We start from the raw sequence: 24,285 nt of genomic DNA, 5'->3' as shown, positions 1-24,285 counted from the left end.
TTCATTCTGAATCATCATTTGCCATTCTATCTAAAGGTAGATGCTCAGAACCCCGAAGTCTATTAACACTACAAATTTCCTATCTCATTTTTAGTTAGTTTTCTTTTTTTCTTTTTTATTTATTTTTTATTTTTTTAATTTATTTTTTATTGGTGTTCAATTTACTAACATACAGAATAACCCCCAGTGCCCGTCACCCATTCACTCCCACCCCCCGCCCTCCTCCCCTTCTACCACCCCTAGTTCGTTTCCCAGAGTTAGCAGTATTTACGTTCTGTCTCCCTTTCTGATATTTCCCACACATTTCTTCTCCCTTCCCTTATATTCCCTTTCACTATTATTTATATTCCCCAAATGAATGAGAACATATAATGTTCGTCCTTCTCCGACTGACTTACTTCACTCAGCTTAGTTTTCTTTTTTTAAAAAAAGATTCTATTTATTGAGGAGAGACAGAGAGAGGGAGGCAGAGACATAGGCAGAGGGAGAAGCGGACTCCCTGCCGGGAGCCCCATGTGGGACTGGATCCCAGAACCCGGAATCACGACCTGAGCCAAAGGCAGATACTCAACCCCTGAGCCACCCAGGAGTTCCTCATTTTTAGGTTTTCTATCTCATTTTTAGGTTATGAAAAATAGGATCTTATGTGGTAATTCAAAGCACTGTTATCTACATGATCATACGTGATCCTTGCATTATTACTCCCATGTCATAGGCAAGGGAACAGGTTGAGCAAGGTCAGCTGACTTCTCTGCATAAGGGGGGGCCTAGGGTAGGAACTTCTTGAACAATTTGACCCTGATTTTCCAGATGGAGGATTTTGTTGATTAGAATGCAGGTAAGGAATCTCTTAGGTAATATTTTTTTACAAGTTAAAATGCCACCGCATGTGCTGGACTTCCCAGCAGAACTGGGCAGGGTGCTGTGATGGGATTTCCCAAAAGATAACTTTCCTCCTAGCAGATTCGAGGTAGAGTCCCTTCATTGGCAGGCTGTTCAGGATGCAGGGATCGTGGCTGAGACCAGACAGAGTAGTTGGTAGGAACCCAAGGCTGGTTGGATTATAACTCCTTGGGGTTGGTGTTCTTCTGTTTCATTAAGAAAAATGTGGGGTAAGGGTGCCTGGGTGGCTCAATCAGTTAAGTATCTGACTGTTTCGGCTTGGGTCATGATCTCAGGGTCCTGGGATGGAGCCCTCCCATCAGGCTCTGTGCTGGGCATGAAGCCTGCTTGAGATTCTCCCTCCCTCTGCCCCTCCCCTCTCTAAAAAACAGTGGGGATAAAAGGGAAAAAAAAAAAAACAAAACTCAACCTCGCCATTGACATTTCATGCAGCTTGTCTGCCACAGAGTTTGCTGAATGCCTTAACTGGGTTGAAAATTATCTCCTTTCTCACATGCCCAGAACATTTTCTATATGTTTAAAAGTAGTAATTTTAATTTAGTTGGAGAGATAGGCAAAACTTGCACTCTGAGTCTCTGGTAATCTCCTGTTTATGTGAAACTCTAAGACTGTAGAATGGCTAGGGTTGTCACCTCAAAGATATCCTGAAATTATTCACTTTTTTCCTCTCGAAAAGCCACTTTCATCTAATTTTCCCTTACAGCCAATATAAAGCGGCCCCCAAGTGACTCTCCAAACACACCGCTCTGTTTTGTTTCTTCATAGCAGATTCCAGCATCTGCTACTTTCTTGTTCATTCATTTGCCTCTTTTTTTCCCCTTCCACCCACCGCCCCCCCAACTTGCAAACTGCACGTGAGCGGGGACCCTGCCCTTCTTGTTTGGGGCTGCATCCCAGTGTCTCCGACAGAGGCTGGCCCACAGAGGCACTGGTTGTGGGTTTGTTAAAGTGACAAACTTCTCTTGAAGCTGTTTTCTGATTTTTGTTTTCTTTTATCTTAAGACTGAAAAATTGGCGAGCAGCATGTTTTGCCTACTGAAACTCATCCTGATGCCAGTGTTACTGGGTAAGTAGAAACCAAGGGACCAAGGAGGGTACTCGATTTCTCATAAGTCTCGTGCATTTTCAAAAGCCAATTTTATATATTTTCATTTCCCCTTGGTTTGTTGAAAACGGAAATCCTAACCTGGAACTTTGGAGTTTTGCTGAAACAGCTGTTTTTGAAGCCAGGGAGCAAACTCTTTCTTGGAAAGCTGAATCTTCCTCTGTTTCTATTACACACGGAAGGCCTTCTGGTTCTGAGCTGGGTGTTCTAGGACCTGCCTATGTGCTGCAGAGAAAGTCTCTCTGGAATTCCTGCCTTTTAGATTGTAACTTTAAAACCACAGCTAGTCTTGGATCAGGAAATGAAATCACCAGAGAGAGCCCCAGAACTCAATGGCATTCATGCTTTTTGTCATTCTAGCCTTCTCTTGGTTCTGCAAAAGTGCTGAGCTCTTTCACAATCTGGGGGAGTCCCTTTTGCCAAGAGCTTTCTTTCTTCAACTTACCCTAGCAAGCCTGCCTAGGGCTTCCTTATCTTTCAGGTTTCTCCTTAAACCCCACTTCCTTCTAAAAAACCTCCTTTAGCTGCCCCTGCGGGCCGCAGGCTTAGTTGGAGTCTCCTATTCATGAAACCTCTGTGCTTGGAGCTGCTTGGGGCTCATCTCTTCTTTCTAAACTGTTCATCCTCTCTTCCCACTTTTTCTCTTTATCCATGGATAGCGCTCCATAGGAAGAATAAATGACTCAGGAGGTGCTTTGCTCTCATCATCTTTTAGTTTTCTCTTTATTACTATTTTTTTTTAAACTGTGCATAGTGACCTAAACACCTACTCAGCAAGGTACAAAAAGAACTGCCTTTGCTCTAATTCCAGGCAAACCAAGAGCGTGCACAAAAAGGCAACCAGACAGGCACACAGACACCCCCCTCCCCCAGAAAATAGTATGTTTTTTAAGAGAATTTGTTTTCATAGAAGCAGGGTTGTAATGCTCTGGGGGTCTTTAGACATTTCCCCAGAGGTGCAGGAAGCAGCCTGCAGGTTTCTGCCCTTCCAGCCAGAGTTAACAAGCCAGTCCTGTAGGTAGCCACTTGGCATGAGGGGTGGTGGTGGTGGCTGTGGTGGTTGTATTTCTCTGTGGAGAGGTTTGTCTTCCTCTGTAGAAAGTCTCATTTTGGGGGTGCCTGAGTGGTTTAGTCGGTTGAGCATCTGCCTTCGGCTCAAGTCATGGACAAGGGTCCTGGGATCACGTTCTACATCAGGCTCCCTGCTCAGTGGGGAGCTTGCTTCTCCCTCTGCCTGCTGCCCCTGCTTATGCTCACTATCTCTGATCAATCAATCAAATCTTAAAAAAGAAAATCTCATTTTCTTCAGCCATCTCTCTGCAAAGGTGTAAGTTTCTCTTCACTCTGGTGGCTGCTCTTTGCTTTCTAGCTACCCTTCACTTAATTCTACATATAGCACTCTTCGTATTAAATGAAATTTGCTTCTTAACCTTTCACCACATGTAAAGTTGCTCAGTTCTTTCTTACAGGAAAATTCCAAATCGGTTTTGGAGCTAATTTTGATTTCTTTCAAAACAAGTCCCTCCAAAGGGTTTAGAGTTCATGTTTTCTTTTCCGTCTTCCCTACTGTGTGTGCCTGCTGTTGGGCAGGAAGTTAACTCTCTTCTCTCAGGGCGACAGCTTGCATGGAAAGACTGGCACATTTTCTGTTTATTCCCACATGCGTTCATTTGGCTCTTCCTCCATATAAACTGGCCAGCATCTAAACGTGTCTTTCTTGATGTTGTTGTCTCTTTGCACAGTGCACATCTTGTGAAAACAGAAATATCTGTGTACTGGTTTTGTCTTTTAGTGAAAAGAGAAATGACTCGAGCAGTACACAGATAACGGAATGGGGTCATGTGTGCAAAACACCCAGAGGCTGAAGAGACAGGGCTAATGATAAAACTGGAGTGGGAAGGTGGGGAGAGGACAAACACAAAGGAAATTCAATGGAAAGCCATGCTTTTGTATTGGCCTTTTTAAAAAAATATTTTATTTATTTATTCATGAGAGACACAGAGAAAGAGGTAGAGACACAGGCAGAGGGAGAAGCAGGCTGCCTGTGGGGAGTCTGATGCAGGATTTGATCCTAGGACCCTGGGAACCTGACTTGAGTCGAAGGCAGATGCTCAACCACTGAGCCACCCAGGTGCCCCTCCATTTTTTTAAAAAGATTTTATTTATTTATCCATGAGAGACACAGAGAGAAAGGCAGAGACACAGGCACGGGAGAAGCAGGCTCTCTAAGGGGAGCCGAATGTGGGACTTGATCCTGGATCCTGGGGTCATGCCATGAGCCAAAGGCAGATGCTCAACGACTGAACGACCCAAGCATCCCTATTTTTTTTTTTTTAGAATTTTTTTTCTCTATTTTAGAAAGAATTTATTTATTTGAGAGAGAGAGAGAGAGAGAGAGAGAGAGAGAGAAAGAGTACAAGCATGAGTGGGGGCAGGGGTAGAGGGACAAGCAGACAGAACCTGAGTCCAGAGCCTGAGTCCAGAGCCTGAGGAGACATGGGGATCCATCCCAGGACCCTGAGACCATGACCTGAATCAAAACCAAGAGCTGGACGCTTAGCCCACTGTGCAACCCAGGCACCCCTGGATTGGCCTAATTACAAAGACCTGCATGACAGCCAGAATTAGCCAGCAAAGTCAGAGATAAGCTTTTGTCAAGGAACTAAAGAAGGAAAAGAAGAAAGATGCAAAAATACCTGTTAATGGGCTTTTTAAAATAGGGAACCCATGGGAAACTAGGATCCAGAGACACCTCATTTCCTGTTTATGGATGTCTAAATTCATGACCTGAAAGGAGGATGTCAAGGTTTCTCTTCTTTCTTTAGAAAGGAGCCTGGAGAAAGGAATTCTGGGGAATGGAGAGGGGCCCAGTTAGGAGACTGAGAGCAGATAACCTTTTTGCAGTATTAAGATTGCAGAACTCCTCTGACTTGGGAGGCATGTGTGTACCTAGAGGGTCTTTCTCTTCCTTTGGGAATGCCATGCTGGCTTGAGTGAGGAGCCTCTGAGTACTTTGTGTCACGTCATCTGGGGAGGGAAGATGTAGAGTTACTTAGTGATTAATACTGATTTTTATATTTGTCTAAATGATGTCTCCTCTTGCCTTTGACTTCTATAGATTATTCCTTGGGCCTGAATGACTTGATTGTTTCCTCCCTTGAGCTAACAGTCCGTGTGGGGGATTCAGCCCTGATGGGATGTGTTTTCCAGACTACAGAAGAAAAGCGTGTGATCAAGGTAGACTGGATGTTCTCATCAGGAGATCGTGCCAAGGTAACAAGGAGGAAATATTACTGTAGAAGTCCCTGGCCAATGGTGTCAGGACAGTGTGGGCAGAGTTAAAAACAGGTCATTAGGTGCTATGAGGTAGTGTTGCAAGAGTTTGGGCTCTGAAGCTTGTCAGAACTGGGCCTCTTCCTAGATTGGCCCCTTGGCTTTGTGATCAGCTGGGCAAATTACTCAACCTTGCTGAACTTCAGCTTCCTTATCGGTGAAGATGAGGGTCATTATCATAATGGTAATGCTTAACTTTTGGGTCATTGAGAAGTAATGGAAGACATGCACATAAAGTTTTTTTTTGTTGTTTCTTTTCTCAATGTCTGCCCTTTGTAGAGTTGTACAGGTGGGTGGGAGGGCTGAGAAGGGTAAGAGCCCTGGTCCAGACAGAAGAGGTGTGAGAATGATGTCACAAGAATCTTTTCTGCGGAGGAGAGGGCCAGATTCTTTTTTTTTCTTTGATACTTTCTCACATTATTAAGATTAACAGCATACTTATATATCTAAACATTTACTGTAAGTTTTCAGTGACATTTAAACTCTGAATTATCTTCCCATAATTAAGTTTCTTTAGGTATATTGGTTTATATTTTCTAGAAAATACTTATCTTTAGGTCACAAATAGGAAAGAGTATAATTTGCAAATGTTACAAAGATGATTCCAACCTCAGCTAACCTTTTCCCCAAACTGCAACCACTCTTAGTATTTAACGAAAAGAAAGACCAAAAACAATTACTTAAATGTTATCACTGTGTGATTGTGGTGACTAAGAAATCCCTGAAAACTCCATAAGCCACGATTACTGGAAAGCTCAGAACACTAGCAAGGCTTAATTGCAAAGTATTTAACAGAAGGCCACAAATTGTGTTTTCCTACGAGGAGCTAGGAACTATGGATGTCATTTAGTAATGCATTAGAATGGCATTGCCTAGTGCAAGTGCTGCACAGAAACTCCAGGTCTCCTCTTCTTTATCTATTATTTTGGATAAGCTTCCATAATCATAGCATGGCAGCCACTAAGCCATAGTGGCCTCCGTCCTTCCATAATCTTTTGGCAGCTGCTGTGACCAACCGGCAGCCAGTAGCTCCAAATGGGTATCTCCGGGACAACAATCCACCCGTTGTTAAGCTTCTCCAGAAGAGGTGAGAGGGCCAGATTCTTTTACCATTCTGTGCACCATTTATATGCTGGGGAGTCACCTCTTTCTCCTTTATGGCTGCTTCAAGTTTTCAAGTGATGGGATCAGCTGATATAACAAGGCTGAGGGAGGGTGTTTAATGGAAGCTACTCAGAGTGGGAAACAGTGTATAAACCTCATCAGAGGGGATACATTCTGGATTGTTTATGAAATACATACTAAGTAATGTGTTACCCATAGTAAAGTCCTGAAGCTTGCCAATGAAATACTCTTTCTGTAGCTCATAGCACATTATTCTTATAATGCTATTCTCACTCAAAATTTTATTAGTATTTTTTATTATAAGAAGGACAAGCCCGTGGCTTAAGTAGAAATCCTTATTTCTCCCTGTCCCAGCCTGTAAGCCATTCACTGATGATGATTCCTTCTCAAGCTGTATGATATACACTGCCTGGGGGAGGGCAGAAAGGGGATGGGCGACAGCTGACATGCCAGCCAGGAATTGTCACAACTCTCAGTCTGGAGGATTGCATCATGCCTTTGAGTGCCATCCAGTCCAGGGGCCATGGCAGAAAACAGGGTGAACATGAAACAAGGGTTTCAAAAGTTCTGGGTTTGAATCCCCAGAGAGGGATCTTCAGAGTGGGTGTTACATTTTACTTTAAACTGTAGGAAATGAATGTGTGGACCTTACTTCACTAAGGCACAGGGCCTTGTTGAAGTTAGAATATTGCCCAGCACATTATTATTATTATTATTATTATTATTATTATTATTATTTTTATTTTTATTTTTATTTTTATTTTTATTCACTGGGTATCAAGTGCTTTCTGATGATGATGATGGTGGTGATGATGGTGATGATGATGATGTGATGATGGTGGTGGTGATGATGGTGGTGGTGGTGATGCTGCCACTTCCACAGAACAGGGTATTTTGGATCTGGACTCATGGGTCTGGTTCCAGTGACTATAGACTTTCCCCAATGTTGTGTTGCCCTCCAGGATGAATATGTGCTATACTATTATGCCAACCTCAGCGTGCCTGTGGGGCGCTTCCAGAATCGTGTGCGCTTGGTGGGGGACATCTTACACAATGATGGTTCTCTCCTGCTCCAAGACGTGAAAGAAGCTGACCAGGGAACCTATACCTGTGAAATCCGGCTTGAAAAGGAAAGCCTGGTGTTCAAAAAAGCAGTGCTGCTGCATGTACTACCAGAGGAACCCAAAGGTATGGGAATGCTTACTTAGAGAAGGGTGAAGGGGCAAGAGATTTGGTGTGCAAAGAAGGAAGGAACAGATTTTATTGAACAAATGCCAGCCTTTGGTCTAGATACTTATCACAGAGTTAATCCACAATAATCAGTGCTCTTTAAATAAAAATAATGAGAATAATTATTTTGTTTTACTATTTTAAAAAGATTTTATTCATTTAAGAGGGGGGAGTGCGGAGAGGAACAGAGGGATAGTGACAGGCAGACTCTGGGCTGAGTGAGGAGCCCCATGTGGGGCTTGATCTCATGATCCTGAGATCATGACCTGAGCCAAAATCAAGAGTAAGTTAGTTGCTTACCTGGCTAGCCACCCAGGTGTTCCGGGAATGATTATTTTATTATTACCTTACATGTGTTCCATCCTCATGAAAATGCCATGTAGGAAGTATTGGTCTAGCTTTGCGCAGTGGCAATATTGTAGCCAATGAGGTTTATCTGAGGCATGATTATTGCTAATTGGAAGTATTGATCTTTTCATTTTACAGATGAGGTAATTGAGGCTTAGATGGGACTTGCCTAAGGACACATATTTATTAAATGGGATGTCTGGTACTTAAAACCTGGCACCTCTGACAACAAAGTCCCTATTCCTTTTATTCTACCCGGGTACTTCCTGTTGGTTATCCACACTGATGCCATGTCCATATGTCATAGGTTCCTGTGGTAAGTGTTCTGGGGGATAGAAAAGAGAAGACATCTCTCTAATTTCTTTGGAGTTCATTTTCCCATTTGTCAATGGAGGGAGTGGCTTCAGTAGGTGGGTGGTTTTATACCATGCTCTGTAGAAGCCTGAAGGTTCAATGAACCTGGTAGACTGCACAAAGGGTGAGAACAGGGTAGGGGGTCAATAGAGGACCGAGTCAGGTAGGACCTCAGGCTCCAACCTCCACTGGGACCCAAGTCCTTTATATTTTTCCTGTTTTATTTGTTGGGCTGCCATGTAAGATTATATATATATATATATGTTTATTTATTATTTATTAATTTATTTATTTTTATTTTTATTTATTTTATTGGAGTTCAGTTTGCCAACATATAGCATAACACCCAGTTCTCATCCCGCCAAGTGCCCCTCTCAGTGCCCATCACCCAGTCACCCCAACCTCCCGCCCACCTCCCTTTCCACTACCCCTTGTTCGTTTCCCAGAATCAGGTGTCTCTCATGTTTTGTCACCCTCACTGATATTTTCACTCATTTTCTCTCCTTTCCCCTTTATTCCCTTTCACTATTTTTTATATTCCCCAAATGAATGAGACCATATAATGTTTGTACTCTGATTGACTTATTTCACTCAGCAAAATACCCTCCAGTTTCATCCACATCAAAGCAAATGGTGGATATTTAAAAAAAGAAATCTGCTGGGCAGCCCCGTTGGCTCAGTGGTTTAGCGCCATCTTCAGCCCAGGACGTGATCCTGGAGACCCAGGATCGAGTCCCATGGCAGGATCCCTGCATGGAGCCTGCTTCTCCCTCTGCCTTTGTCTCTGCCTCTCTCTCTCTCTCTGTGTCTCTCATGAATAAAAAAAAAAAAAAAAAAAAAAAAAATTCTGCTGCCTTAATAAAGTTTGAAAACCGCAGAATTAGACACGTTCTTTAAAAGTATGCGTTGAAAGAATAGTGTGTGGTCTTAGGAAAGCTTGCAGTCTAGTTAGGGAAATAGAATCTGGACCTCCTCCCCTCTCCCAGCTGTTCAGGTCCCCTCTGTTCGTGAGCTCCTTTGGAGCATCCTGTGCGCCTCTTTGGTGATACTTATCATACCTGTCCAGTTGTATCTTCCCTGTCTGCATGGGTCTGTATTCTTTAGCCTCTGACTAGCCCCGGACACCATGCCTAATACAGAGTAAACGATTAATAAACATTTGCTAAATGAATGAGATTCTTTTTTTTTTAAAGATTTTATTTATTTATTCATAGAGACAAAGAGAGGCAGAGACACAGACAGAGGGAGAAGCAGGCTTCATGCAGGGAGCCCGATGTGGGACTCAATCCAGGGTCTCCAGGATCACGCCCTGGGCTGCAGGCCGCGCTACACTGCTGCGCCACCGGGGCTGCCCTAAATGAATGAGATTCTTGAATTAGCATCTCTCACTTGAATCCAGTTTTGAAAAAATGGAGTTGTAGAAGGAATTGTAGAAGGTGGCCTCTGGCCCGTTCTCCTCATTTTTCCTTTTTTTTTTTTCATTTGACATTTTAAAATTTCTTTTAAAAAATATTTTATTTATTCATTTGGGGGGCGGGGGCCGCACAAGCAGGGCAAGCAGCTGAGGGAGAGGGAGAATCAGACTCCTCACTGAGCAGGGAGCCCGATGCGGGGCTGGATCCTAGGACTCTGAGATCATGACCTGAGCCAAAGGCAGATGATTAACTGACTCAGCCCCCCAGGTGTCCCTTTGTTTTGACTTCAAAGCTTGAGTTCTCCAAAAAGAGGAGATGAATTGGCTGCTTCCCCAAGGATTATTTTTGGGCTACTCCTTTCTGCTTTGTCTTCTGATGCCATGCCCGGACACTTGTCCATACAAGCATGGTCTACAGAATAGGTGCCTTTTCTCTCTTTGAAGAGACAGAGAGGGCATGAGCCAAAAAGAGCCAATTTCAGAATTGGAGAATCCATAGAAACAGGCTAGAACAATGTTAGGGCTAGTCACACACTTCCCTGGTAGCCAGTGGAGCAACCTGTATTTTTCTCTTCAACCAGAAAGGGAGTAGAGGCACCTCCTCCAAATGTGCCTGGAAGCCACTGGAAGGTTATTCAGCTTGCTTGATGGAGGTTGGCTTCCCCCATGTGAAGCCATCTGTACTTTTCTCTACAAAGTTTACTCCTCACTTTATAATTTTTCTGTGATTCTCCAACTTCAACTCCCTTTTCTCATAGTTCTTACTTTAAATACCATAGGCAACATTCTTGCAAATAAAAATAATATTAACTTCCTGTGCCTTTGCTCTAGAATCAGCTCTCCTTCCACTTAATGTGAGGTGGTATAGTGAGTGAGAGCTTGGGCTTTTCTTCCCTCCAGCCTGAGTTTGCCTGCTGTCTCTGCCTTTTATGGGCTATGTGCCTTTGGATTCTTTCATCTTCTTCTGAAAATGGGAGGATAACAGTGCATATCTCAAAATACCATAATGACGAGCTGACATGCTACATACAAGGTGTCTGGCACATGCCTGGTACGATAAAAGCTGCAGAATGGCTCAGTTATTATTATTGCATTTATTTTAGTAGGCTTCATGCCCAGCGTGGAGCCCAACATGGGGCTTGAACTCATGACTCTAAGGTTAAGACCTGAGCTGAGATCAAGAGTCAGACGCTTAACCATCTGAGCCACGCAGTCACCCCATCACTGCATTGTAAATGTAGAGTTCAGTTCTTAGTGTACTGTCAGGTTTAGTTTAATTTTTTTTTAATTTTTATTTATTTATGATAGTCACAGAGAGAGAGAGAGAGGCAGAGACATAGTCAGAGGGAGAAGCAGGCTCCATGCACCGGGAGCCCGACGTGGGATTCGATCCCGGGTCTCCAGGATCGCGCCCTGGGCCAAAGGCAGGCACCAAACTGCTGCGCCACCCAGGGATCCCTACTGTCAGGTTTAGAGGGACTTCCCCTCCCTACTATTCTTTGGAGTGAATTTTTATTACTTTCAAAATTATTCCCTCCATAGAGTTTCAAGTTCATAATATTTTCTTTTGCTTTGCTTTCATCCTATTGTGCATCTCTCCCACTGGGCAGGAAGTTCATGTTCTCCCAGAGAAACAATTTGGATGAAAGGCCAGCTTATGCACTGTGTTTGTTCCTTCATGAGCTTTGCCTGATGCTCTTTTGAAGGAATTCGGCCCAGCTAAGACCCAGGCTTGTGTCTCCCTAAATATCATCTTGCCTTTCATTTCTCAACTGACTTTGTGGTTGATTTGTGTAGTACATTATTGAAAAATCAGAAATATCTTGCTAATTTTTTTTTTCAGGAGCCCCTCAAAATTACTTATGCAATAAGCATATGATGGGGTCAGCTGCTCACACAAATAAGCAGAAGGAAGAAGGGAAGCAGGATCTTCTGGGGGGAGTGGGGGCAGGGATTGAAACAGAAAAAAAAAATCCAAGAGGAAAGCTGTCTGTTGTCTTGGCCTAATTAGCAAGCAGTCCTGTGACCTGTACTGTAGCCAGAACTATCCTAAGCAAGTCCTAAGACAACTTGTAAAAAGAATAAGAGAAATTGAAGAAAATTGCCTGTGAACCAGTTTTTCAGCTAGAAGAGCCAGTGGGTTATATATAAGCATGAAAATTATGTAACTTTCTACTTCCTGTTTATGTTCAACAGATGTGGGTATCTAAGTTGGTGAACAGAAAGAGGGGGCTTTGAGATTTTCTGTACTTTCTTTAGTACAGGTTGATGTGGAGCTGGGACTCAGGAGAAATTCTAGAAAAGGGGAAGGAGCAGGGAGCTAAAGGGAATCACAAAGTGTTTATTGTAGTATGAAGATCCCTCAGAATTGATGTGTGTAGGTGGCTGTGGCTACTCCCTTACCCACGGGGTGTCATGTAAGTGAGAGGCCTCTCGTACTTTGTCCACACAAGATCATCTGGCTCATCTGCAAGAGTGAATGTGTACAGTATTTGGTGGTGACATTGATTTTATGGCTGAGGATCTTTGGCTAAGCATGATTTCTTCTAGAAGTTCTTGGACCTCTATAGATGATACCTTGGGTTTGACCTGAGTTACCATTTTATCCCCAGAGCTCACGGTCCATGTAGGGGACTCGACTCAGCTGGGGTGTGTTTTCCAGAGCACAGCAGAAGACAAACACATGACCAAGGTAGACTGGATGTTCTCATCGGGAGAGAATGCCAAGGTAAGGAGAAGTAACCATCACTGTGTAGCAGAAGCCCCTGGCTGCTGGTGTCAGGACAGTGTGGGTAGAGGGAGAATTTAGGCACCAGGTGCCATGTGATGGTGTTGCAAGGGGCTTGAGCTTTGGAGCTTGTCAGAACTGGGCCTCCAGCTCAGCCACTTGGCTGGGCAACTTCAGCTTTGTGGTGGGAAAATGACTCTCATGAAGATGACAAATAAGAGGATAATATTCCTGCTGCTGCTGCTGCTCAACTTGTAGGGTTGTCAAGACACGTATTTTAGATCGTCCATGTAGCATTTGTATGTGCTTTCCCTGTGTTTTAGTTTCCTTCTTCTTTTCCGTTCTCCTCTTTGTAGAGTCCATGGGAGGATGAGGGGGATGACTTCTGTGGCCTTGTCTCTAAGTTCATGGGAACTCTGAAGCAGCAAGTGGCAAGTTAGTTCACTAGACTGGTAGATGTCATCCGTGCATGGTGATGTACATGTGGGTCAGGGTATGTTGTGGGGGCTATCTCAGGTCACTTATTAATAAAAATTAAGGCACAAAGTTTATAAAAGATTTAACTAAATTAAGAGTCATTCCTAGAAAAAAGTCATTTGTACTCACTTGATTCCTGTATGCCCCAAAGGGTGGCATCATGGTAGAGGATAGGGAATTACATGTAGTCCCAGGTCCACCTCTGGGAGCTTGTCATGCATTTAAATGTCAACCACTAAGTGAATCACAGCAGAAAATAGGTTGAGAATGGACATTTTGAACTGTGAATTCAAAACACAATAGATAAGATATTAGGAACCAGGTGTTTTCATTCATATTTATGTCTGTATACCCATTTCCTTTTCTTAAACGCTTTTAAAAATAGTAATATTTACTTCCCTTCATAAAAAGCTCCAACATGTACTCATTTACCAAGTATTTTAAGTGCCTATGTGGCAGACACGCAGAACTCCTGATTTATGATCAAGATCAAGGGAGATACATGGTAAAATAATGAGGAAATAAATACATAATATGTCAGGTAATAGTAAGAGCCATGGAGAACAAGAAAGCAGGCATTTAAAAAAAAAGATTTTATTTATTTATTTATTCATGAGAGACATAGAGAGGCAGAGACATAGGCAGAGGGAGAAGCAGGCTCCCTGAGGAGAGCTTGATGCGAGGCTTGATCCCAGGACTCTGGGATCATGACTTGAGCCAAAGGCAGATACTCAACTACTGAGCCACACAGGTACCCTGAAAGCAGGCATTTGTGGTTCATGTTTTATATAGATGGGCAGAGAGACCTCACTGAAAAGATGACATTTGAGCAGAAACCTGCCGGAAATGAGAGAATGAACCACATGTATTTCTTGGGGGGAAGCATGTCCCAGGCTTAGGGAGCAGCAAGTGCAAAGGCCCTGTGGCCAGTAGTCAAGGAGAGCAAAGAGGCCAGCGTGGATGGAGCGAATTGACCCAGGTAGGTGAGGAAAGAAAAAGTAGAAGATGAAATCAGAGAGGAAAATGGAGTGGGGCAGATCATAGAGGGCCTTGTACTTTTAGTAGAAATGGGGGGCTATTGGAGGGTTTGGAGTAGATGAGTAACATGATTTAACTTATATTTCTAAAGGCTCACCTGTGGAGAATAGACTGTAGTTGGGAGTAAGCAGGGAGACAAGTCAGAAAGCTCCTTGCAGGAATTTAGGTGAGAGAAGGGGTGGCTTGGACCAGAATGGTAATTGTGGAGGAGGTGAGAGATGGCTAGATTTAGGATATATCTTGAAGGTAGAGGTGACAGGATTTGCTGAGGGACTTTCACTGTGTGTTTAGGAAAGAGAGGAATTAAGAATGACTCCATGAATTTTAGCCTGATCATCTGGAAGAAGGCTTTGCCATTTACCGAAAAGAAATGGACTGGAAGGAGCTGGCTTGGGGCAATAATTTGGAGTTTTAGTTTTAGACATGTTTCAAGTGCCTATTGGAAATCCAACTGGAAATGCTATAGAAAGTGAAGGTGTATTTTTCTTCCTTTTACTGGAGAATTACAAAAAGGGAAAGCCCCTCATCCTCCTTTCCTTCCTCATCCTTTTCTGCCAACGGGACAGTTGCTCATGGTTTGGTGGCGTCCTTCACAGCCACACAGGCTGTGGACACATGTGTGTGCATGACTTATGATATCAAATACTTTCTCATCACACCTCACCGCCCACATATCCAGGGCCTGGTAAGTCCTGAGAGCACCCCCACTCAACCTTCCCCATGCCCCTTCTTCCTCGGTCCTTGCAAACTCATATGTTGCCTTTCTGTTCTATAGGAGGAGGTTGTGTTAAGTTATTACCCTAAACTCAGTGTACCTGTGGGGTACTCCCAGAACTGGGGCCGCTTCCAGAACCGTGTAGCCTTGGTGGGTGACACCTCCCGCAATGATGCGTCTATCATGCTCCAAGGAGTGAAGGAATCTGACAGAGGAAGATACACCTGCAGTATCCACCTGGGGAACTTGACCTTCAAGAAAACCACCACGCTGCATGTGATCGTGAAAGAGCCCCAAAGTATCTGATCTTCGGCTGGGGAGGCATGAGGGTCCTTGTAGTTGGTAGGCATGGCCAGGACTAGGGGAAGGCCAGAGAGGCATGTAGGGTGCCACGCTGAAGGAGGCATCACTCTCAGGTGCTGTACTCACACGACCCTGATACAAGTCCTTGTACCCTGGACTTACATGATGTTCACGGTGATACCTCCTTAACTTTAGAGTCCTAGGCACCTCGCTTTCCACACTATTTGGTGAACACCAACCTTCTGCCAGAACTCACTCACTGCCCGTGTAATATCCTGATCTAAAGATACAGAAGCTCAGAGATGGGTTGGAGCTGATGTCCAAAGTTCTTTTTTACTTGGATGCTGTATGCTCTGCGGCAGAAGGGTAAATGACCCTGGGCTGGTGAGAGATGGCACAGAAGAGAGAGAAAACAGGAAGAGACCAGAACTCAAAATAGAAATGTTCTCTGATGAAAGGTTCTCTATTCTGGCAAACCCTGTACATTAAAGCCAGTGGTGTGTAGGGGAATAAAGATCTGAGAGAAGTCGGTAAGTGAGGGGTTAAAGTTAAACCATAACACAGTTAACAGTCAGGATGTGGCTGTGGACTTTGCATTTTGCTACAGATCTTTGCTGGAGGTTGGCTGTGGTTTTTTTGGGGGTGGGGATGTGGGCAAGGATGGAACTCACCTCAGTATCTTTGACCAAGGACTTGAGTCTATGAAGGCCCCTTCTTGTAATACATGGCAAAGGGGGGAGCGGGACAGAGGGATTTCTTCCCTCTCAGAAGCCCTATTTCCATTTCACAGAGAAAATACACTCCATAGTGGGAGCCCACTCAACCACCAAGCACCCACCCCCCAGGCCTATCTACGTTGCCCACATCCTCACCTCTCTGTCTCACCATCCCAGGGGCTCTTCTGCCCTGAGCTTATCCAAACCTCTGTGCTCAGGTGGAACTTTCTCCCTGTCTCAGGCACGTCACACTGTCTACTGGCTCCTGCCACCCAGACTGTAGATATGCTCACCTCTTCCTCTCACCTTCTGTCCTGGGCTACTTTAGCTCTCATCCTGTGTGTCTTTCTTCTCTTTAAAACAGAAACAACTCACATACTATACAGTCACCCACTTAAAGCCTACAACTCAGCGATTTTTAGTATATTCAGAGTTGCGCAACCTCCACCGCAATCAATTCTAAATCTTTTTTTTAAAAGATTTATTTATTTATTCATGGTAGATGTAGAGAGAGAGAGGCACAGGCACAGGAGGAGAGAGAAGCAGGTTCCATGCCAGGAGCCCGACGTAGGACTCGATCCCAGGACTCCAGGATCACGCCCTGGGCCAAAGGCAGGGGCCAAACCGCTGAGCCACCCAGGGATCCCCTCAATTCTATATTTCTTTCTTGACCTACCTAAGTAGCTAAGAGGCCATCTGTGGTGTCTCTTGTCTCTCCTCCCTTAACCTCTTAGTGCACCACATCCTGGCTTCTGCTTCTGCCTCTGCTCTAGCTTAGGTCACCAATGCTACTCTAATTGCCCACCTCAGCCTTCTTTACCCAAGTAATATTGGACACAGTATTCTCCATATAATCAATATATTCTATGTTGGATCCTCCCTCCCTCCCTCCCTCCCTCCCTCCCTCCCTCCCTCCCCCCTCCTTCCTTCCCTCCCTCCTGCCCTTCCTTCCTTCCTTCCTTCCTTCCTTCCTTCCTTCCTTCCTTCCTTCCTTCCTTCCTTCCTTCCTTCCTGTCTAATCTATGTCTCCATCTAAATCCTAGCTAAACATTCTGCAAAACTTCAAATGCAACATATCCAAACCTGCCCCTGCACACCTCTCCCCTAGCTCATCTCTGTCACCATCTACATGGTTACCTAGCTGGATGCCTGAGAGTTGTACTGATTCTTCCCTTTCCCGTGACCCCCAGACTAACAGGTCAACAAGTCCTGTTATTTCTACTACTGACTTTGAGTCTGCCTTCCCCACAGTCCCTCACCACGCTCTAGCTGTCTTCCTTTGTGTATTGGCCTGTAGCCCTCTAACCAGGGTCTGCTCTCCTTCTCAGCCTCTGCTCTCATTCTTCCTGCAGCCCTCAGTGCCACCATTCTAAACCACAAGTCGCAACATTCTGTCCCGGTGCTTAGAGTCTTTCAGTGTTTGGTTTTTCCATCACTTACTGAAAGAAAGCCAGACTCCTGGCTGAGATCAAGACCCTTCATGATTGAGACTCTGTTGTTTACTTCCCCACTATGCCCCCAACTGCAACCTAGAGCCAGACCCATGGAACTATTTTAGTTTCTGAAAGTCCCATCCTCTTGGGCCTCCAGACCTTGTGTGTAATGCACCACCCCCATCCTTTCCCATATTGTCTGCCCAACAAACTTTATGTTTCCTTAAGACTTTTAAATTTTAAAACTGTTGAGAACTTCTCATCTGCTCCCCGTAGAATTAGGTACCCTTTTCTCTGTGCCCCCTGTACCCCATATGGACTTCCATCCTGGTCCCTATAGCAGACTGTGATTTTCCATTGACATGTTCATCCCTCTCCTTGAAGGCAGGGACCATGCACTAACTGTCTTTGTAGCTTCTTTGCCTAGTGATATCTAGCACCCAGGAGGTGTTTATGTATATATGTAGAGTGAAAGGAAATGGATGTAGAGGAAATGGATGAAGGGTACCATATGGGTGGAAGCGCTTTACTTGGTATCATGACTATGGGGCTGAGGGTTGTACCACATATCCTTTTGAAACCAACCACTTTCTCATTGAAAGATCTGAAGCCTCTAAAAAATCTGTTTTGTTGTTTTAAGATAGAACTGTTAATGTAAAAGGAAACTCTGCTGTAGGTAAGGTGCTATTCTCTTCTCCCACCCACCTTAATCTACACTGTAGGGGTAAGCAAGGAGGCCAGACTTGGTTCTCCATCTAATGGGGACAAGTGGAATGCCAGTATTTCAATATGGGGTGGAGTCTGGCCTTCTCTCCCAACTTCCCGAGTTAGTATAGATCTGGTGGGATTTCCAGCTCTATACTGGAATATTGAGACTGTCTTGTTGCTTTTTTCCTTTCCTAAGCAATGGTGACCCCAGTAGCCCTCAGACCTGAGATCCTGGGTGGTAATCAGCTGGTGATCATTGTGGGGATTGTCTGTGTCACTATCCTGCTGCTTCCTGTTCTGATTTTGATCGTGAAGAGGACCCACAGAAGTAAGAGGTACAGGGCTGGGTTGGGAGGCTGGCGGTTCCTCAACCTGAAGTAGAAGAGTGATAGGGCCCTAACTGTGCCACTTTCCCGGAAGGGGATACTTTAAAATAGAATCATCTGTGGTTGTCAGATTAGATGTCATCTCTCTAGTGACCCCAACCCTCCACTCACTCTAGTGACCCCAACCCTCCACTCTGTGTTGCAGAGGGCCTTGTACATCCCTATACCCTCTTCATTCGTTTTGGTAGTTTACAAAGATTTTTCAGCTCTTTTGTAAATGGTGGTTTAAGAGGAACATAATTAAGTATAAATCTTATGCAAGAGCTATAATGGTGCCATTCAATGCCTGAGGGAAATGGGTTTTTGAATTACGTACAATACACATTTCATAAGGAAGATCAGATCTTGAGGGTTATCAGTGGCTTTATTTAAAGGACCACACTCTAGGACACCTGAGTGGCTTAGCTGGTTAAGTGTCTGACTCTTGATTTCGGCCCAGGTCATGACCTCAGGGTCATTGGATCAAACCCCATTTTGGGCTCTCTGCTCAGTGTTTGTCCCTTTCCCTCTGCTCCTCCCCAAGATCTCGCTCTTCCCTCTGCTAATAAATAAATAAAAATTTTTTTAAAAGGACCACAGTCTAATTCTGAGTGGCTATTTCTGAACGGATGTCCTTAGGTCCTAAGTTATTTATTGTTGAAATGTGTTGTTGAAGGCTTTAATTTCAGTACCCCTTCTCCCAGCATCTTGGAAATGCCCAGATGCTCCATCCAATAAGGCAGCAGGTTTGGCTGTTGGCAGGGCCGCATGCATCCATTGATTCAACTGTTGATGATGAGATACGTTGCTGGGGCAGATTGGCTCTCTTGTTGAAATGTCAATGGGCAAAGGACCTCATTAGAGTGCTGACTCTGAGTCTCCCCATAAAACATAGACTCTCTAGAAAGTGCTTTGCCTGCTGGGCTTCACTTCGTTCCCCAGGGCCTCTCTGACTTGGTTTGAACTTGGCTGGCCTCTCTGAGGGTCTTTGCTCCGGGCATGCAGATGGCCCCCAGCCCAAGTTAGATGACCATATCAACTCACCTCCCCACTCTGGGCCTCAGTGTCCCTCAAAATGAAATCAGTACTTCCATGTCAGTACTAAAGACATGGAAATCCTAAAGATTTAGGAAATAAATAATCAGACTTGTATATTGAGATTTATAAACATGGTTGCTGTAGCCCTGATGATAATTCAACATTGAAGTCATCCTCAGTAACTGTCAGGAAGGTGATGATTCACTAAATCAGTATTCCACTCAGTGAAATACTACACAATCCCAAATGTAACGGCATGGGAAGATGTCCCAGGAATCACATTACAGAATATATAACAGGATCTCATTTTTATAAAAAAGAAAATTAGTAATACTCACTTTGGCAGCAGATGCAATAAATACATTTTGTGTGAGTGCAGTAAGGCCTGCATTGAGAAAGGTTGGAAAGAATAATTCCAAAGTATTAGTAGTGCTGTTTGGGTGAAAAGAGAAGGTGGATCCCACAAGGGCAGGAGGTTTTCTGGAACTTCAAACTTCAACTCTCTGTGTTTCTTTAGTATTTGAATTATTTTACAGTGAGAACATACAACTTTATAATCATAATGTATGAGAAAACTATTTCCTCCACTTTGAGACAAAAAAAAAAAAAAATGACTTCTAGCTTCAACCCTGATTTTTTTTTTTTTTAAGTTCTACCTTAGACCAAAATAGGAAAAAAAAGGAACTGTATTAAGTAGCAGATGCAGAGGGCAGATGGTCAAGAGATCAAAGGCCAAGGGCTGGGAAGGGGCCAGGGTTGGCAGCTTAGGGGGTTTGTGGCGCTATTTCTGCTCAGCCTCTTCCCCAGGGGAGGAGCCTTTGAACTGTGTGTCTCAGCTGAGCTTCTATTGCCCCCTGCTGGCATGGCTACATCTCCCTACTCCCGGGTTAATGATAAAAATCCAATCCCATGATGGCCCTCCCTATTAATTCACTTAAAACAGTGTGGACGCAGAAAAATGTTAAGTAGGTAATAGGGAAGTCAGAGCCGTTCAGCCCAGACTACCTCCGGAATGCTTCATTCTCTCCATCAGAGAAATGCACTGCTCAGATTTCACAGTGAGCTGGGTGGCTTTGGCGGTGGGAGTCTAGAGACAATGGTTCCCCCTCTGAGGTCCCCCTCATCACAAGACTCTGTGGGGTCTCATGTGGGCACCCTGGAATTTACAGTGCCAGCCAGTTAATTCCACATGCTTTTCCTGCCTTGCAGCTCAGCGACATCCACAACCCTGGTAAAAAGCCTGGAGAACATAAAGAAGTCTGATCCAGAGGTAAGGCAAGAACTCAAAACTCCATTTTGCAGCTGTGTCTGCATGGGGGCAGGGTAGATATGGCTCCAACATCCAGGGTGTCATTGGCATTCTCTGTGGACTGTCTTACTCAGTATTGTATCTCAGTGTGGTGGCCAGTGCTGGGCACAGCACAGGGGCTCAGGAAATCTTCATCACAGAGTGAGAGCCCCCCACCCCACCCCAGGAGGGAGTGGACAGGGCCCTGGGGACTCTGGGTAGGGTCACAGGAAAGAACCCTGGGCTCAGTGTCAGAGAATCCCCATTCAAGCCCACCTCAGCCACCTCCCAGAGCCACACTTGTCTCACCAGTAAAATAAGGATGAGGACAAGCATATTTGCCCTGTGGTAAGGTTCAAATAACTGGATGATCTGTAAGTGCTTCATCATCTGTGGGCACTGTGGAACCATAGGGGAGAATTGTGGTACATTCAGGAATTAAGTGAAGGAGTTAACAGTTCAGATCAAATATTCAGGGACTCTAGGTGGCTGGGTGGCTCAGTTGGTTAAGCATCTGCCTTAGGCTCAGGTCATGGTCTCAGGGTCCTGGGATTGAGTCTTGCATGGGGCTCCCTGCTCATCTTTATGCACTCTCTCTCAAATAAATAAAATCTTTAAAAAAATATTCGGGTACCTTAAGAAAGAGGATCAAGAAGAGCTTTTTCTTCCATATTACTTTGTAATGGGGCTATAAATAATTGCTATTAGGGTCTGAGAAATGAATTCATTTCCTTAAACTACCTTTCCTCCCTCCCTCCCTCCCTTCTTTTAAAAACTCCTCTTGGAATATTTACTTTTTCCACCTTTTGCCCTGTTTATGACCTAAGTGTAGGATTTTGTCACAACATAGTGCAGGGGCCTCCAGAAGCCCAAGAGTTTGTCACTGGATGACATCACCTCCCCAAATAGTGACAGGAATGTGAATCACAAAGTACCACCCACCTCACAGATGTGAGGTTCAGTGAGGGCTGTCCCTGCCATATAAACCCTCTCAGAGATGACCACAGTTAGTGGCCGATCAATGCCATCCTGCCATGGCTCCAGTCAGAAGGAAATAAGCATGGAATACAAATAATCCAGCAAGATAAGAATCCCCTGCTGCTGCCTAAGTGCCTGTCCAAACAAAGAACTTTGTCTTTTGAAGCAAAGAATTTGGTTCTCAAGAGAGTAATCTTTGCTGACGAGCCAACTTTCTTAATTGCCAGGAAGACTGGGAACTAAATTATCATTATCCACGATAATTTTCTAACTCTCAATTACCTTTTGGTGTTGATGCCCTGTGAATAGTAGTAGATGGTTTTTTCCTCTGGCATCTAACATTTGCTGATCTTTGGTTAATGTTCCCACCACTCCTGTCCCTCTAGAAACACATTTATTCTTCAGTAGCCACACCGATGCTGATTGAGGACGAAGAATCAAATGGAAAAGCAGAGGCCACCTACATGACCATGGTGAGAGTGCTTCTGGGCCCAGCCGAGCCAGGTGTCTGGAGGGTGGACAAGGAGCTGGCAAGGATGTGGCAAGCCCGTGCGTGGTGGGCATAGCTAGGTCACTTGGGGAGGTCACTGCTGAGGGCAGAGATTTTTCTAAGTCATAGGGAAGTCTGAGAAGCTGACGCTGTGCTGGATAGAGGAGTAATACCAAACTTGCCTTCATACCTGGTCTCCAGTATTAAAGGTCATTAGGGCTAAAGATAATCGATTTGGGGGGTGAAAAGAGCACTTTTATCAAGGATAAACAAAATGGCTCATTCGAGGTTAAGCACAACCTAGTAGGGTACCTTAGGTCCTTGGACAAACATTGTGTCGCAATTTTCCATCCTATTCAAGAACCCATTCCAATTCTAACATTTTAAAATTCTGTGGCTTATGATGTTTTGACATAATCTGATTGCCAGGAAGGCTGCATGCTGCATTCCATATAATAATATGGAGTCGGATTCCTTTTTTCTCCTTCCTCCACTCCTCAGGGAGGCACAACACCTACAAGAGGCACCTGGCGTGTAGTGAGTAGGAGTAAAGACAGAAGGAGTGAGCTGGCAGTGGGCACAATACTATTTGTAGGCTAATTATAGGCACCCAGGCCATAAAGGCAGCAGTGTTCCTCTGGGCTTGGGAAGGCTGGCCTCCTCTTTTTGGGGGATGGTGGCTTCTGTTTGTTCCCATCACACCAGCACTGAGGACACATGATTCCCAGATGATTGCCGCAGAGAAAGATACTGCCAAGGAAGCGTGAGATCAGGGACCTGGCCGGGTTCCAGCAAATCAAACAGTAGCTCCACTCTGAAGTTGTGTGCAGTCATATTTCCCCCTCTGTCCCTCTCCCGTTATTACCATGTGATGCTTCGGGCACCGCCAGGCCTTGTTTGGCCTCTTAGAGACCTGCTGATGACAGCTAACGGTGGCTACTGCTGAGTGTGGCACCACCTGGTTGACGCTGTTTGCAGAAAACCTGGGAGGTCTATCCTCCCCATGATCGGCAGAGTTCCCCATGAAACGCTATGGGAAACAGCACTTCTGTCCTTTTGAAACAGATCCAGTAAAGCAAGTGTGATGAGAGGCCAAAGCCGCAAAACTCAGAGGCCTGTGGAAGCCGGTCAAGTTATTTTAAAGACTGTGTGCCAAATTCAGGAAGCCTCAGGGTGAATTCTGGCCTGCAGGCCACCTGTTTGAGACCTCAGGTGTAGAGGCGTTATTTAGAGAGCAGAGATAACAACAGATCTTTGGTTTTTTGTTATTGTTGTTGTTGAATTGATTACATTTACTTCAATAAATGGGGCACCACACTGTGTCCCCTTTATAAGGCTGGACAGCACAATGGTTAACACCACAAGCTTTGAAGTTGGGCAGACCGGGCCCAAATCCTGGCTCTGTGACTTAGAAGCTAGATGGCCCTGGGCAGGTAACTTAGCCTCTATGACACTCAGTTTCCTCATCCTTAAAATGGGAATAATAGTACCCACCTCCCAGGTGGTGAGGCTCTAACTCATTAATGCCAGTGAAATTCAGAATTGGGCCAGATAGATGGAAAGAGCTCAATAAATGGTAACTATTATGATCGAAATACTTATGCATGTGCTTTGTTTCTCCCCCCCACCCCTGCAGCACCCAGTTTGGCCTTCTGTGAAATCAGCACCAAATAATCCACTTGAAAAAAGTCAGCTGGGGGAATTCTAAAACCAGAGCAAGACTTTTGAGAAGAAGGGAGAGTTCCTTTTGTCTTTAGCAGTGGCAGCGGCTCTCTCCTCTGTGTGTCCTGAGTTACTATGCTGGTCATTCTGGGACTCCTTGCTCCCTGTGTTGTTCTCTTGCCTCATTGGTCAAAGGGCTGAAGAAGGAGGGTTCAGAACCTGGCAGAAAGACAGGACAGCTTGGGAGGAGCAGGCCCGATGGAGGAAAGCCTGCATGCAGTCCTTCTGGACTGGGACACTGGCCCTGGGGACCGTGGCGGAGCTGCTATGGCGGCCTCAAGCATTCCATTAGATCCTCTGCTTCGACGGTGTTCTTCGTGGATGGGTTCCTGGGAAGAGTTGCAGAAATAAACACCAACCCAAATGATTCCTTTGGCAGATTACCCCTAAATAAACATGGCTTGTGGAAATCATCTTGTTTGTGTACCCTGGCTGAGGGGCAAGTGGAGACTTGGTAAGGAATTTATGGTCAGG

At 44.7% G+C, this 24,285-nt stretch overlaps 1 protein-coding gene and 1 pseudogene across 2 annotated transcripts in view; both read left to right on the top strand.

Annotated features, from left to right (window-relative positions):
• The window catches only part of JAML (junction adhesion molecule like), a 28,215-nt gene extending 3,991 nt beyond the window's left edge, over positions 1–24,224 (top strand). For both annotated transcript variants that reach the window (XM_072822215.1, XM_072822216.1), the window contains 9 exons: positions 1,906–1,969; positions 5,127–5,281; positions 7,429–7,654; positions 12,425–12,540; positions 14,831–15,068; positions 18,127–18,265; positions 20,543–20,603; positions 21,986–22,072; positions 23,726–24,224. In XM_072822215.1, the coding sequence (XP_072678316.1) occupies positions 1,906–1,969; positions 5,127–5,281; positions 7,429–7,654; positions 12,425–12,540; positions 14,831–15,068; positions 18,127–18,265; positions 20,543–20,603; positions 21,986–22,072; positions 23,726–23,797 (1,158 nt within the window). In that variant the 3' untranslated portion in view covers positions 23,798–24,224. The remainder of the gene's footprint in view (positions 1–1,905; positions 1,970–5,126; positions 5,282–7,428; positions 7,655–12,424; positions 12,541–14,830; positions 15,069–18,126; positions 18,266–20,542; positions 20,604–21,985; positions 22,073–23,725) is intronic.
• On the top strand, positions 8,093–8,164 carry LOC140631340 (U4 spliceosomal RNA; annotated as a pseudogene).
• Positions 24,225–24,285: the final 61 nt, after the last annotated feature.

Source organism: Canis lupus, chromosome 3, assembly GCF_048164855.1.
Source record: "Canis lupus baileyi chromosome 3, mCanLup2.hap1, whole genome shotgun sequence".
Classification (NCBI taxonomy): Eukaryota; Metazoa; Chordata; class Mammalia; order Carnivora; family Canidae; genus Canis; species Canis lupus.
The sequence above is the reverse complement of the archived record's forward strand: the minus strand, read 5'-3'. Positions and strand labels throughout refer to the sequence as shown.